This window comes from Rhinoderma darwinii, chromosome 7 (genome assembly GCF_050947455.1).
Source record: "Rhinoderma darwinii isolate aRhiDar2 chromosome 7, aRhiDar2.hap1, whole genome shotgun sequence".
Taxonomy (NCBI): Eukaryota; Metazoa; Chordata; class Amphibia; order Anura; family Rhinodermatidae; genus Rhinoderma; species Rhinoderma darwinii.
In genome coordinates, this window is record NC_134693.1 from 108,025,958 (window position 1) to 108,042,601 (window position 16,644).

A 16,644-nucleotide genomic window follows, 5' to 3' on the forward strand; every position below is an offset into this window, starting at 1 on the left:
TTTCAATGGTAACGCATCCGGTGCCCACGGTTTCCATTTGTCTCTGTTGTGCACTGGACCCGTCGTTTTGCCGGAAGCAATAGTGTAGTCGACTACGCTATTGCTTCCGGCAAAATGACGGGTCCAGTGCACAACAGAGACAAACGGAAACCGTGGGCATCGGATGCGTTACCATTGAAATCAATGGTGATGGAAACGGAAACCTCTGGTTTCCGTTTCTGTGTGTTCAGGGTCCCTTTATGACGGAAAGCTCCGACGGAAAGCCAGAAGGGGACCCCAACACAGATGTGAACAAAGCCTTAGGGACATTAACAGTTTCTAACTATAAAGCTATTGGAAAAGAGTGTGCTCATACTTTGTAATACAGTGAAATCTCCCTAAAAGAACAGCATATACCACCACCCCTCTTTCAATGCAATGTTTGGTGAGGCTTCACTGCATATATATATATATATATTGCAGTAATTTTGTCTCCAACAAAAAATTATGTAGCAAAGTATGAGCACAAAAAGTGATCATATCAACTGTCTTAACACCCAGAGATCTCACACGCATTTTTTATGCATATTTGGGTCAGGCTTTTTTTAGACAAAATCAGGCATGGACCAACGAAAAAAAGATGCATCAGTCTTTTCTTTATACCTTTCCTTTTGGATCCACTTCTGGCTCTGGTTGAAAATAGTGAGCCAAAAACTGCCACAAAAACAGCATCAAAACTGTGTGTGTGATCCTGGCCTAATAGGTGTTTCCTGAAAATGGACTTTCATAACGTGTCAATTAGAATTACAAAGTAACATAAGTGATGGTCTGGCAGCTAGAGTCCCTGCCAATGTTGGGAATGAGCGGGGCTTAACCCCACAAAAGTTGCTGTGTAGAAAGGACGCTCACAGCTACATTGAAATTTGTTGACATGTGTTCAATTGAATCCATTTTTTAGGATCCATGCGATGATGAATATGAAAGTTCTGATGCCTACAACATCCTTCATTAAGCCGTCAAGATAATGGACAATGTTTACAATTTCATGGATTTCCTGTCTAACCAAATTGCGGTCAGGGAACTATTTAGGGCGACATCCTATGAAATAGAAAATGTACTATACATGTTTACATATATAAATATTTGTAAATGAGTAAGTGTATATATATAATACAAATAGCTGGCAATGAATTATGTGATATGGGAATATTTAAGAAAATAATCTAATACTGTAATTTAGAATAACTCGAATATAAATCCCAGAAATCCCCCATTTGGGAGTATCGTCAATAAATTTGCTGCTGTGTGTTTGGGGAGACTTGTTTACAGTGTTAAATAAAATATCATGGAAATACATGACAATTGTGTATGTTTTCTCTGACTTGGGGTTGAATGAACTCTGTAGCACAGCGTTTCAGTAAAAAAGCAACCCGCTAATGCCGCTTTATTCTATTTATTAATAATATAGAATTGTCCTTCATGATAAAAGCTAGTGATGGCAAATCTCAAGGATGATTAAGAAAATGGATGCATTAAAAATTGATTGAAGGGTTTTTCCACTTTCTGACAACTGATAGGTCATCAGTACATGATCTGTGGGGGTCAGACACCTGCACAGATCAGCTGGTCCGGGCCTCCGTGCCCCGGACGTATATGCCGGAAGCAGCTGGCTCCGGCCACGGAATAGCGGCTGAGCTGCAGTACTGCAGCTTTACTCCTATTCAAGTGAATAGGAGCGGACCTGCACTTCCGCTACCCGGCCGCTTTGCTATATATGGAGCCAACTGCTTCCAGGCTCCGTACATAGCATTATGTGCCATAATATCTGGTGCCCGCAGGCCACCAGAGCGTCTTATCTGTGCAGGTCCGGGTGTCAGACCCGCACCGGTGATATACTGATGACCTATCCGGTGGATAGGTCATCAGTTGTCAGAAGGTCGACAACCCCTTTAAGTGCCATCAGATAAGAACTGGTGAGTCTATGGTCACCCAACAACCAGAAAGGAAATATTCTTATTCTCTAAAACTGATTACTGCAGTTACTAACAATTAGTGCACTGAGCACCTTTAGGCCGGGGCTACACCTAGACTTTTTGAAGCGCCACAGATTAATTTTAACTATTTAGCTACAACTGCAGTCCAAATGAGTCCATTGAGTTGTATGCAATCGTGTGGACTGCAGTTCAACAGTTGAAATCAATCAATAGCACTACAAAAAGGCTAGGTGTAGCCGCTCGGCCAAAAACCGTGGCAAATCGCGGTATAACCCAGCTTAAATGCTCCAATTTTGTCACATAGATTCTGTCCAGTTTGGCCCTGTCTTGCTGATCTCAGTGACCCTAAATGTGAAGGGGCAGCATTAGTTTATATGACACATCCTTGCATAGAATGCTGCTATAAGGATAGAGCTACACAGGTTTATATGTGCACAGATCCGTCCATGAACATAAATACTGTTACATTGAGCAGTAAAGCTAACATGATGGGAAGATTAAAAAAAAAAAAAAGCTTTTCATACCTGAAAAGTGAATTTCCCCTTTAAGAAACATTAACAAGTTGGAGCAGACCTAACTTTTAGTATGGATTTAAAACCTTTAAACAGAAACGGCAACATGAATAACAGTGGTGCTGCATTAAAGTAGCGCTCTGCACAAAGCTGATGCACTGTGGTATTCCTAGTGCAGAGCCGGCCATGCACCGCTTTCTGAGGACCTGCACTAGGAATAACAGTATAAGTTTTGCCTGAATTGTTCCTTGTATATTTTGTATAAGAGATCAAAGAGTAGCGTTCATTTTCAAAGATGCAGGGGCACTCTGATGGCACTAGGATAAATGCAAACATAGTGCCTGCTATATCTTGGCTTGCTTGCTTTTGCAGTCACAGCAAATTACATGTGTTAAGACAAGCTGAATGTTTTTTGTATGGTCATTTTAGTGGTAGTGGCTGCCTCCATTTTGGTCGTGCACTCCTGCCATCTGTGGAAGGTAGTTTTCAATTAGAGTAGAACAACACATTGCAGTATACTTTTTTTTTTCTATTTTTTGAGGATGGTAGAACTATTCCATCCCGAGGGGTTCCACAAAAATAACATATACTGTGCAGAATACTTTATTTTTTTAACATGGAAGCCTATGTGTGATGGTAGCCACTGCATGGCATCCATCAGAGCTATACGTTAAACATATACTTTGGGTAGCTTTCCCAGGGCCGAAATCCCCCGCGAAGAGAATCCGGTAGCTTTTCCGGCCATGGGGAATCCCCTGATATCACTGTCCAAATATGGACAGTAATGTTAGGGGCTTTAAACTACGGAGTCCCTGGCCAGAGCATCGGTAACACTGGGACTGGAGAATCCCCTGACGTTAATGCCCATTTATGGACCCCAAGCAGAGGAATCACCCATATATGGACAGTAGATAGGTATAGATCAGCAGCACAGGATAAATTTTTCAAGAGGGTGCACGTCTCCTGGGTCACAGTCCGAAGTGACCCCTCAGTCAAGACAAAGAAGAAATGGAGACAGCACTACCAAATTTTCAAAGTGAAGATCCTTTTATTCCACGGTGCAACGTTTCAGCTCAATATACCTATCTATTGCTGAGTCCCAAAAGCGTGCACGGATACTCATTTGCAAAGATCCTGAAGGTTACATGGAACCTCAATCCACTTTATTTTCCTACTCTGAGGAGGATGTGAGTAGAATTTTACGGGGATTACCGGGAGAGGTGTCGTTTCTCAGTGTACCGGCTGTGGAAAGCATTAAAAGGAAATGGGAGAATGAGTCCAAAAAGGCCATTACAGTGGAATTGCATTTGATTACCTTGGGCGAGTATTGCAAAGTCAATCGCATACCCCGTGGGATGCGTTCACACCTGGCACCAAATCTATTTTCCAATAATGCGGATTTCTGTCAAAGATCAATACAGATCGCAAATAAATATTCACGAGATATTATGTTGCTGAATATTGAATTTCTCCCAAAAGAGCTATGTGAGATCAGGATGCGGATGCAAGCTGTGGATGATACACTCAAAACTCTCCTGTCTGAAGATGATCTGAAGAATTTCAAGTTACGCGTAGTGGAATCAATGCAGAAATTTCGCCTTAATGGTGAGAACGCAAAACGCCAGAAATGGCATCGAGACATCGAGGATTATGAATCCGGGAAGATCTATAATTGGCAACGAGACCCTACCATCAATAAGGGTAATACAAATACCAACTACATGAAAAGAAGAAAACGCTTCTCCAACACGTCCGATACTGATAATATTGAAACATCTACTGGTTTTTTAGGTGTCAATCTGGACAGCGACGTCCGAGAAGAGGGGGACACAAACACAGAAGGTGGCACAAGGACCCGAGCCTTCAGAGCAAAGAGGGACCGTCAATTTGTCAACAAGGAACACAAAGTCAGCAAAAATCCATAGAAAACCTTGTGATAAATATATCATCACGTGACTTATCTAATGTGGAAATTTCAGCCCTGAATAAGGGATTATCATTTAGTCCTACTTCTAGTGTGGATTGGTTCCAATTAGAACTGGATCTTTTTGATTTTTTTCGTAAAATAAAATTCAAGGTATTGTTTGCCGGTAAAAATTTTGACACTAGATCTGTACATCATACTGAAATCACACTAAGAGAGATTGGGCTACATAAAAAAGTGTACATCAACCCTTTATTAATGAACCTGCAATTGATACATTTATTGATATTGTGAAAAATCGTATTCGTACCTTGAGAGAGAGTGACAATGGTAGATTCGTAGGTCCTCCCAACTTGACGAGGGATGAGATAGTGGCGGTTGATGGCCTTTCTCGTGATGTGTCCCTGACCATCAAGCCCGCGGACAAGGGTGGTGCCTTGGTGGTCATGGACACATCACGCTATTTGGCTGAATTAGCTAGACAATTGTCAGATATTAATGTTTATGAGCCACTTCCCGGGGATCCTAAATTTAGAATCAAAAATACCATTGATACAATATTGGTTGAGGCCCATAATGCGGGTATCATTGATGGTGACCTGTTGGATTTTATGACGGTGCGGCATTCGGTGGTTCCTGTGCTGTACTGTCTTCCAAAAATCCACAAGTCATTGGTAGACCCTCCGGTCAGACCGATTATATCGGGTTGCGGTTCCATTTTTTCTAGATAAAATGTTACGTGATTTTGCCACCAATGCTAAATCATATATTCAGGACACCACTGACTTTTTGACTAAATTGAATGAGGTTGAGTTGACGGGGGACTGCACACTTGTATCATTTGATGTGTGCAGTCTCTATACCTCAATCAACCACACGAGAGGCCTTCATACTGTATCTGAAGCGTTACAACAGTCTAACTATACCCATGAATGTATTAACCTTCTTATGTGTCTCTTGGAAATTGTCCTTACAGAAAATTACTTCTTATTTGGTGACTCCTTCTATGCACAGAGGAGGGGTACGGCCATGGGATCTAACGTGGCTCCCACATCCGCAAATATGTTTATGACAGCTTTGGAGGAAGGCGCCGTCTATGGCTCTCCCCACTTCACTAAGGTTTTGAGGTGGTGGAGATACATAGACGACGTCTTCGTCATCTGGACAGGCACTCAAGTGGAGTTGGAGTGTCTCTTTAGCTTTCTGAATAATATAGATGATGATATTAAATTCACTATGGATTCTTCAACAACATCTCTAAATTTTCTTGACACTAGAGTTTATATTCAGGAACATAAACTTACCACAGATTTGTACAGTAAACCTACGTATCGTAATAATTTACTGAGGTTTGAAAGCTGTCACCCCCACCCTATGATCGCTTCTCTCCCCTATAGCCAGATGTTGAGGGTGAAAAGGATTGTGCAGGATCCTTCAACTCTCGACGTCAGGTTGAGTGATATGTCTCAGAAATTTAGGAATCGGGGTACCCTAAAAAACTATTGGACAATAAAAGATCTAAAGTGGAGGGGATTTCGAGATATGATCTTCTGCAAAATCGTAAACAATCGCCCTCCCATAGACTAACACTGGTGTCTACATACTCTCATAAGAGCAATGATATTGCCAACATCATTAAAAAAGAATGGGGGATACTTAGGAGTTCTTTTGATAAAATCCCGAATTAAAAGAGAAAAAGCACGGCGCCACATAGTGTGAGTAAGCCCAGGAGATGACAAACTATGTTTGACAGATGGAGGCTTACCACAGGTGGAACGGTCAATAGCGTGTAGTAGGTAGATAAGTATTAGGTGAGTGCTGCTGCCGAGATCCCAGCCGGTCAGCCTTGGAGGACCACCGCAATGGATACTGTGTAAATTCTTTGGAAAAAACGGGACCCCGTGAGGCGCTGCTACTCAGAAAGGATACAGATCTCTGACCTGGTTGCGTCCTGTTTGGAACGGGTATTTTACCCACCACCTAATCTGTGAGTATGGCCTTTTTCTGTGGTTTTAATTATATTCTATGTCCCATTTTTTTGTATATCTCAGAAAGGATACAGTAGTATTAATAAATGATACTTTATTGTTGTAGGCTACGCGTTTCAATGCCGGTGCAATAACCATGGCGAGAATGACTTTAAGTTATATATCGTTGATCATGTACCGCGTCATAGACGAGGTGGAGATAGGATCTCCAAACTGAAAAGATTGGAGTTGGAATGGATTTTTAAATTAGACACCTTATACCCTAGAGGTCTTAATATAGACTTCAAGATCTTTCCAAGTGTTTCTAGATAACCCAGTGGTACATTCTGATTTGAACATCTGCCCGTGCATTTATCATCTTCCCCTTGTTCCTCCCCCTCCTCTGTGCACTAGGAGAATAGGAAATAATTTGACCATATCTATATTATAATTACACTTTATATGCTATTTACAATGTTTAGGTCTGATATATATTGTCAATGTCCTACAAACTACTTTATATATTTTTCTCCTTTTTCTCTTTATCCTAGATATTATTCTCAAGATTTGCCGCAAGGATCGGTTGAGGCTATATATTTGCACTACTCTTATGCCTGATTATATGCATCCTATTTTTTGAAAAATTTTCTCATATATGTTGTTCATGTCTTCCGTCCACAGGATCTCTAAGACGATGTGTAAATCTCTGTGTCTGTATATTATGAGCTTTATATATACCCATATGTGCTCCAAAATCCCCATCATTATAGATGAGGTATAAGGATTATTGGTCTGAGAAATAATATTTATTTTCAGTTTACAGAGATAGTACACATAGTTCATATCGTTTTATATTTGACCAATTAGACTCTATAGTGGATGGGATGTATGTGCAACATATGGAGTGATGTTGCCCTCTTTCAAAATGGGTCCGACGATCCTTAATGGGCATTGCGCAGATGCGAATCTACGATATGTCCAATGACTCATAGTTGAGACGGACAGGATCCGACGTCATCCATGGGAAACATTTGTGGGTGTATAGCCCTCTTTCAATATGGCGACTAGCGCCTCTGGTAGACAATGCGCATGCGTATAATGACGTATCATGCGATGACTCATACACACAGGTGCTAGGATTACGCAATGCTTAGTTTTCATGTAGTAAGAGAGTGCACAACGCTATCAGCCGATCCAGCGAGGGTAAGATGTTTTTAACTTTATTTTATACACCTGTTTTCTAACATTATCACATGTCATTATACACATGTAGCCCATCTGATTGATTGGCCTTATTACAGTGAATGCACTATTTATACTATGTATATGTAATGTTTTTTAATTTATTTTTCTATTCATGTATTAGCACATCCATAGGGGATCCCATTGATATAAAAATTTTGTATACTTGTTGTAGCACTATTGCACAAGTTTATTATATGTATGTAATTGGCGTTATGACCTTGTATTGCATATATATGCGCTCTGTGTGTCACATTATTATGCTTGAGAAAGGCTCGTATTGAGCTGAAACGTTGCACCGTGGAATAAAAGGATCTTCACTTTGAAAATTTGGTAGTGCTGTCTCCATTTCTTCTTTGTCATATATGGACAGTGATGTCAGGAGCTTCCCTGGGGTTAGAGTTCCTGGGCAAAGAATCAGATAGCGCTCTGCATGGAGGGTGAGGAGGAGTTAGGGCTGTTCGGGTAACATTTCCCCACTGTATATAGCACACAAGAAAATGGCAAAAGCACTCTGCAAACACCAATGGCACCTAAACGCTATAAATAAATAGATTCAGCAGTAATGCATATTTACTTACAATAGTGAGGTTCTTAACACACATTTTGATCAAATTGTGTGAGAACATCTGCCACAAGGCGACCTCTGTAAGGTGGGAACCATACGCTGCTCATACACCCAGAACTGGGACTAAACCTCCATATATCTGGGGATGGTAGGGATTAAACTAATTAAAATCACCCAGGGCAGAATGGGAGGAGTGCAAGATCAAAAAATGGTGGCAGTCACTAACCCCATATACTAATCCTTCTCAATGAATTAGAATATCATCAAAAAGTTAATAAAGTTAATTTATTTCAGTAATTCAATTTAAAAAGTGAAACTCATATTATGTAGATTCACTACACACAGTGATTTATTTCCAGCATTTTTTTCTTTTAATGTTGATGATTATGGGTAACAGTTAATGAAAAACCCAAAATTAGTGTCTCAGAAAATGTGAATATTAAATAAGTCCAATTTCAAAAATGATTTTTAATATCGAAATGTAGATTTACTGAAAAGTATGTACGGTATATGCGCTCAATACTTGGTCGGGGCTCTTTTTGCATGAATTACTGCATCAATCAGCCTGTGGCACTGCTGAGGTGTTATCAATGCGGCGTGGCAAGGAGGCGATCAGCCTGTGGCACTGTTGAGGTGTTATGGAAGCCCAGGTTGCTTTGATAGCGGCCTTCAGCTAGTCTGCATTGTTGGGTCTGGGGTCTCTCATCTTCCTCTTGACAATACCCCATAGATTCTCTATGGGGTTTGGTTCAGGCAAGTTTGCATAGTGATAATGTGGTTATTAAACCAGGTATTGGTACTTTTGCCAGTGTGGGCAGGTGCCAAGTCCTGCTGGAAAATTAAATCAGCATCTCCATAAAGCTTGTCAGCAGAGGGAGCATGAAGAGCTCTAAAATTTCCTGGTAGACGCTGAGTTGACCCTGGACTTAAAGAGGCTCTGTCACCAGATTTTGCAACCCCTATCTGCTATTGGAGCAGATAGGCGCTGCAATGTAGATTACAGTAACGTTTTTATTTTTAAAAAACGAGCATTTTTGGCCAAGTTATGACCATTTTCGTATTTATGCAAATGAGGCTTGCAAAAGTACAACTGGGCGTGTTGAAAAGTAAAAGTACAACTGGGCGTGTATTACGTGCGTACATCGGGGCGTGTTTACTACTTTTACTAGCTGGGCATTATGATGAGAAGTATCATCCACTTCTCTTCAGAACACCCAGCTTCTGGCAGTGCAGATCTGTGACGTCACTCACAGGTCCTGCATCGTGTCGGCACCAGAGGCTACAGTTGATTCTGCAGCAGCATCAGCATTTGCAGGTAAGTAGCTACATCGACTTACCTGCAAACGCCGATGCTGCTGCAGAATCATCTGTAGCCTCTGGTGCCGATGTGTCCTCGCTCGTCTGACACGATGCAGGACCTGTGAGTGACGTCACAGCGTGATCTGGCAGAAGCTGGGCGTTCTGAAGAGAAGTGGATGATACTTCTCATCAGAACGCCCAGCTAGTAAAAGTAGTAAACACGCCCCGATGTACGCACATAATACACGCCCAGTTGTACTTTTACTTTTCAACACGCCCAGTTGTACTTTTGCAAGCCTCATTTGCATAAATACAAAAATGGTCATAACTTGGCCAAAAATGCTCGTTTTTTAAAAATAAAAACGTTACTGTAATCTACATTGCAGCGCCTATCTGCTGCAATAGCAGATAGGGGTTGCAAAATCTGGTGACAGAGCCTCTTTAACATTAAATCCTTAACATTAAAAGAAAAAAAATGCTGGAAATAGATCCCTCTGTGTGTAATGAATTTATAGAATATAGGAGTTTCACTTTTTTAATTGAATTACTGAAATAAATTAAGTTTTTGATGATATTCTAATTCTTTGAGAAGGACTAGTATATGCAATACATAAGAGACAAGAAAGTTTGATGAACACATTCCAGCAAAATGAAACATAATGTGTATAGAGGTGCAAGTGCGCCCGTGACTGCACAACAATACAGTACAGAAGAAAATGGCGACAGCACTCTGCAAATACCAATGGCACCTAAGCACTATCAATAAATAAATATGCATTACTAATGAATCTAGTTACAATAGTGAGGTTCTTAGCGCACGTTTTGATCAAATTGCGTGAGCCCACCTGCCACGACAAGGCGTGGGTCTCTAAACGCAGTACACTGCATACAGCCTTCCAACAGAGGTGTATATATTTATATATTTCGAGAGTATCCGCGTGCATCTCCGATGGAAGGCAATAACGCAACGTGAAGCGAGCCTTAGCACTGCATCATTGTGTTTGTTTGCTATCTATACATCCATCTATAGTTTTATATTTACTATTTTAAGTGAATATTTAAACGTGTAAGGAACATAAAGACAACAACAAAATCAGTCATCAGTATATTAAACGTCATGAGCACAACACTGTAAAACAGTATTATCTAGCCAGTAATTAAACATTTAGAAATACATGAATTAATCTAGTCCTTCTCAAAAACATGCATTTCCATGTGCCTTACAACTATGAATTGAAAATGTAATACAGGTAGCATAGTCGAAACTGCGCTATAATCTCCAGGTTAATCTACACGGAAGTAACTGCATACGCACATTAGAATGACATACCTTGGGGGCGTGGCCTAGCAGCAGATGTAAGAGGACGTGTGTGGCTGGAGCTCCTGCTGTATTCATCCTGAAAATACTGTTTATCCCTGAAATACCCGGTAATATTCACCGATCTGGAGGCTGGGAGGCTGGAGGAGTCGGTACCGCTTAATACTGCTGCAATGACCCGTTCTAAGAAGCAAAAAACGCCGCCGGCGAGTCTGGGGCCGAGAAGGCAAGATGGCGCCGAGGAGACTGACTGCAGGAGCAGGCACATGCGGTCTGAAGCGGCAGACAGGCTGGAGAGATTTGCAAGAACCCCTCGTGCGAGCGGATCTGCAGCAGGCAAGACGCCGATGGCTGGCAGTGGGAAGGCAGACAGCTTGACCTCAGGTTCCAGGTACTCCGTGCTGGGAGAGGACACGGTGAGTGAGGAGGAGGAAGAGCTGAGGAGTCAGCGGCGGGACAGGCGGGAGGAGGAAGATGGCGGCAGAACGCATAGCAGGAGAGACCAGGTGAAGGAGCCTTCCCTTGCTGATATATTCGCTGCGGTAAAGCAGAACTCCTCAATTTTATCTGTGCTGACCGGGCAGGTGGGAAGCCTGAAGGAAGATATACTGCTGTTACGTAATGACTTACAGAAAGTGGCAGAAAGAACCACAGTTATTGAAGGGAAAGTGTCTGAAGTGGAAGATGTTCTGCCGGTGCTCAGGCGGGATGTGCAGTCTCAGTCCTTGGCGGTGGTGGCCCTGCAGGCTAAGGCGGATGATTTAGAGAATCGGCTACGCAGAAACAACGTGCGTTTGGTCGGAGTGCCCGAAAAAACGGAGGGCAATAACTCGGATGAGTTTTTTGAAAAATGGCTGCTGGAGCAGTTTGGCCGGGATGAACTGTCTCCTTTATATGCTGTTGAAAGAGCGCACAGAGTACCTACCAGACCGGGACCACCGGGGAGACCCCCGAGGCCGGTCTTAGTGAAGCTGTTGCACTACAAGGACAGAGATAAGATACTGAGGAAGGCAAGGGAACGGCAGGATATCTCCATTAATGGCGCCAAAATATCCTTTTATCCGGATTTCTCCGCGGAGGTGCAGAAGAAGCGGCTGCAATACTGGGATGTCAAGAAACGTCTGAGGAACTTGTCCATACCATACTCCATGATGTACCCGGCCAAATTGCGGGTAGTTGCTTTTGGGACTGCTTCATTCTTCGAGAACCCCAGAGAGGCTGCAAGATGGCTGGATAGCAATGAGGCACGGTTGCGGAGACCGGCTGGAGAAGAAGATGCGTGAAAGCCCGCCTGGGCGGTGAAGTCTAGAGCCATGTTGGCGTTTGCGGGACTGTAGCATGTTATATGTTATTATGCAGTTCTCCGAAGTGTGTGAACACCCTTGTATGAAACACAGCAGGGTGGTATCCTTTTAACAAAAATGGCCGCACCTGACGGCAATGTTATTGAGGGATTGTTATTGGGTACCTAATGTATCTGTAAATTCTGCTGATTGTGTGGGATTGTTTATTACATGCGAATAGCAGTGGGAGCCAGCGCTCACTGGAAGTGGTGAGAAAGTTAAACGGTTCAAAGAGAGATGCCAGTAGGGCATGTTAAAAGTTCGCACTATGGTGCGTTTCTGCTGGATAGGAGAGACAGTACATGTCGCTCTGACCCTTTTCGGAGGGGAGGTTTTGTTGGGGGGGGAGGGGAGGAGGGAGGGAACGCACGGCCTAATATCTTGACTGGAGCAGGCTGGAGGAGTAACAGATTTCCTAAAGATATGACGCCTGATGGGATCGGTTAAATGTCTATCCTGGAACGTCCGGGGAATACGGGAAGCTAGGAAACGACAGGCAATATTTAACTGGGTTAAACAGCAAAATGCCCCGATAGTGGGGCTGCAAGAAACGCACCTGACTAGAGAGTCTGTATCCTTATTGCAGAGAGTGTGGATCGCACATGGGTTTCACTCTTTTCATACGACGTATTCCAGGGGGGTGAGTTTGCTGATACACAGGAGTCTTCCCTTTGTCTGTCATTCGTCCTTTTCTGATGAGGAGGGGAGGTATGTGGGAGTGCACTGTACTATATATCACTGGGAGTGTATTCTGGTAGTGCTGTATATCCCTCCGCCTTATTCTAGCACTGTACTGAAACGAGTTACGGAGAAACTCTCCAGGTGGCCTGAGGTACCGCTAATTGTGATGGGGGATTTTAATGCAGTGATGTCTGAAGGGTTGGATAGGTTTCATAGAGGAGGAGGGCAAAGAGGAGACCTGACTGCCTTTGGGAGATTAATGGAGGAATTGGGTCTGCGGGATATTTGGAGAGATAAACATCCAGGGGTGAGGCAGTATTTGTGTACATCATCCACATTTCAGTCACTTTCGCGGATAGACTTGGTAGCATGCACAGCTTCAGCGGTGCCGTACATAGCGCAAATAGAGTACCTACAGAGGGCATCGTCGGACCACTCTCCGATGGCGGTGACGCTGGAAGTGGGTGTAAGGCATACCAGGAACCCCGGAAACTGGAAGCTGAATGCGTTTTGGTTAAGATTGATGGATGGCGAGGAAATACGGAACCTGATAAAAGAATATTTTAATTTTAATACTGAGTCAGTGCCGCGGGGAGTGTTATGGGATGCCATGAAAGCCTGGTTGAGAGGAGTATTCATTCAAAATATTAAACGAATTAAAACTAAATCCAGGCAGTTGGGAGAAAGTTTAGAGGATCGGGTGACAGAAACAGAAGGGAGACATGTAGAAGAGGGATCCGAGGAGACACTTCGACATTGGGTGGAGGCACAGACGTTGTTAAAAAATTACCAACTAACAATGGCGGATAATAAACGACTATTCCTTAAACAGCAATATTATGAAGGGGAAACGGCGGGGAGATTACTCGCTAGGATGGCAAAACCGCATGGGGGCAATAATTTCATTCATGGCCTTAGGGGGGAGGGTGGAGACAGACACGGGGCAAATCCTGCACATATTTCAGCGGTTTTACACTGACCTATATACATCCAAAGTGCATTACGACACACAGCAATTGGACGAGTACCTGGGGAAAATTAATTTGCCTACCTTGGGCCGGGAGGACCGTGAAAGATTGGAGACCCCTATTTCACTAGAGGAGTTGGAACAGGCGATAAGGGATATGGCAAATGAGAAATCTATAAGGAATATGGGACGGAACTAGCGCCAGAATATTTGAGTACATTGCAGGATAGTTTTGACAGAGGTAAACTACCAGACTCCCTATATGAGGCTACGATAGTGGTTCTCCCAAAAGAGGGGAAAGACAGTCAATTACCGGAGTCCTACAGACCAATATCCTTATTGACATCGGATGTCAAGATTTTGGCAAAGATATTGGCGCTGCGGCTGAACAGGGTGGTACAGCATGTTGTGCATGAAGACCAATCGGGGTTCATGCCCTCCAAAACGACAGCGGTCAACCTTAGGCGGCTGTTTTTAAATCTTCAGGCGACACCGGATGAGCAAGGAGGAAGGGCGGTGCTAACGTTAGATGCTGCAAAAGCGTTCGACTGCGTAGAATGGGGGTATTTATGGCGGGTAATAGAAAAGATGGGATTTGGCCCTAACTTCGTGAAGTGGGTACAGTTGTTGTATGTGGCCCCTACAGCCCGCATACGGGTGAATTGTGCAATGTCGGAGAAATTTTCACTGGCCCGGGGTACACGACAGGGGTGCCCATTGTCACCATTATTATTCGCCTTGGCGGTTGAGCCACTGGCGTGCCTCATAAGACAGGAGGAGCGTATAAGGGGCTTCCAATATGGGGAAATGGAGGAAAAAATTTCATTATATGCAGACGATATTTTAATATATATGACGGACACTGAGAATACACTGCAGGTAGTAATGGATACGATCACAAGGTTTGGGGAGTTCTCGGGATTAAATATCAACTGGACCAAGTCTGCTCTGATGCCACTTGACACAGTGAATATTGTAGATACTGGAGTGGGACCCCGGATTCCGATAGTCTCTGAATTTACGTACCTAGGGGTTAAGGTGACGGCTAGGGTCCAAGACTACATGTCCTTGAATGTCTCACCACTGCTGCTGAAGGTGAAACATAAGGTGGATGCCTGGAACAGGCTCCCGCTCTCTGCTCTGGGGAGGACTAACCTAATCAAGATGATCCTTATGCCTCAAGTTTTATACATTCTTCATAACTCCCCAGTATGGATACCTAAGCACTGGTTCAGACGATTGCACAATCTCTTTCGGGATCTGGTCTGGAAAAAAGGGGTTCCAAGGATTAAATTGGAGAAATTGCAATTGCCCAAAGACGAAAGGGGGGTCGCGCTGCCAAATGCCTGGATATATTACCTGGCTGCCCAGAGCCAACAATTTAAGGGGTGGGAAGACACAGAGACTTGGGGTTCCAGTGCACGTTTATTGTCATATATGGGGGGAGGACACAACCCACTAGAGAGTCTGGAAGCGCATACCTTTAAAAGACTGGCGAGTGCTAAACCAACGTTACTCCTGATACATAAAGTATGGTGGCAATGCAAACAGATCCTAGGAGTGGGAATGTGCACCAAATATACTCCCCTATGGCATAATCCGGTCCTGTGGGAATTATACCAATTAGAGGGCATGCAAAACTGGGAGTTGGCAGGGGTTAGACGAATACAACACTTGTATGATAATAACGGGTTGAGATCATTTCAGCAGTTGAAAGACCTATTTCCACTAGAGCACAATATGTTTTATCAATATTTGCAGATCCGTCATGCCCTACAGGCGCATGTGGTGGACCTGACGGTTTGTGCTCTTGGGGTCCTGGAGTATGTGGGACGGGCTGACACGACCAAAGGCCTGATCTCAATGGCGTACAGGAGTTTGCTGTCCAAACACCTGGGAAACCCAATGGTGCTGGTAAAAGCGAAATGGGAACAGGATGTTGGTCCATTGACTGAGGAGGAGTGGGAGGAGATATTAGCGTCCACATGTCACTTATCACTCAGTCTGGCGCAGAGGAGATCCCAACTCTTTCTGATACATAGAGTGTATCGCACCCCGTGGGTATTAAAACAGATGGGTATTAGAGCGGATGCTAAATGTCCTAGGTGCACGAAAGAGAAGGCGGACATTCTGCATATGTTTTGGTCATGTGAGCCTCTGAGGACCCTATGGGGGGAAATATTGGATCTGATAAAGCAGGTGTATGGTCGGGAATTGGCGGCAGACCCTAAAGTTATGTTGTTGGGAGCGGTGGGAGAAGTGGAGAGTGACAGAATGGCAAGCCTGGCAATTGCCAAGATATTATACCAAACGAGGAAATGCATTGCTAAACACTGGCTGGATGAGGAGCCACCAGGGATGAGGGAAATTGTAGGAATGTTGAACTATAATATCCTGATGGAGCATAAGATATTTTCTAAAAGGGGCACAGAAAAAAAATGTGAGAAACAATGGAGCAGATGGATGGCCTGTCCTGAGGTGCTGACACCTGAACTGAGCAGAATAAGGGCGAGAGTCGTATGAGGAACTGGAGGTGATAGAGTCGGCAGCAAAAAGGGGTGGTGGGAAACTTGATAAGAGAAATGTGCTCTGACCAGGAATGGTACTAGAAACAAAGGGCGGAGATATAGTGGGGGGCCGTGCGGGGAGGGGGGAAAGGGGGGAAGTTGGGGATTTTCTGATATGCTGTCACTATTGTATACGATGTTGGTAAATTGTAATGTGAATGTTATTATGTTATTTCTTTTCTGTGTTCGTATCAATAAAATTGGTTTGATTTAAAAAGATTGACATACCTTTGTAGAATCCATCTTTATTTCTCTTTATGTAATTCCCCATATTTTCTGTCGA

At 43.4% G+C, this 16,644-nt stretch overlaps 1 protein-coding gene across 1 annotated transcript in view; it reads left to right on the forward strand.

The window, feature by feature from the left end:
- The window catches only part of STAB1 (stabilin 1), a 165,987-nt gene extending 164,652 nt beyond the window's left edge, over positions 1–1,335 (forward strand). The window contains exon 69 of the mRNA XM_075833778.1: positions 938–1,335. Within this exon, the coding sequence (XP_075689893.1) occupies positions 938–991 (54 nt within the window). The 3' untranslated portion in view covers positions 992–1,335. The remainder of the gene's footprint in view (positions 1–937) is intronic.
- Positions 1,336–16,644: the final 15,309 nt, after the last annotated feature.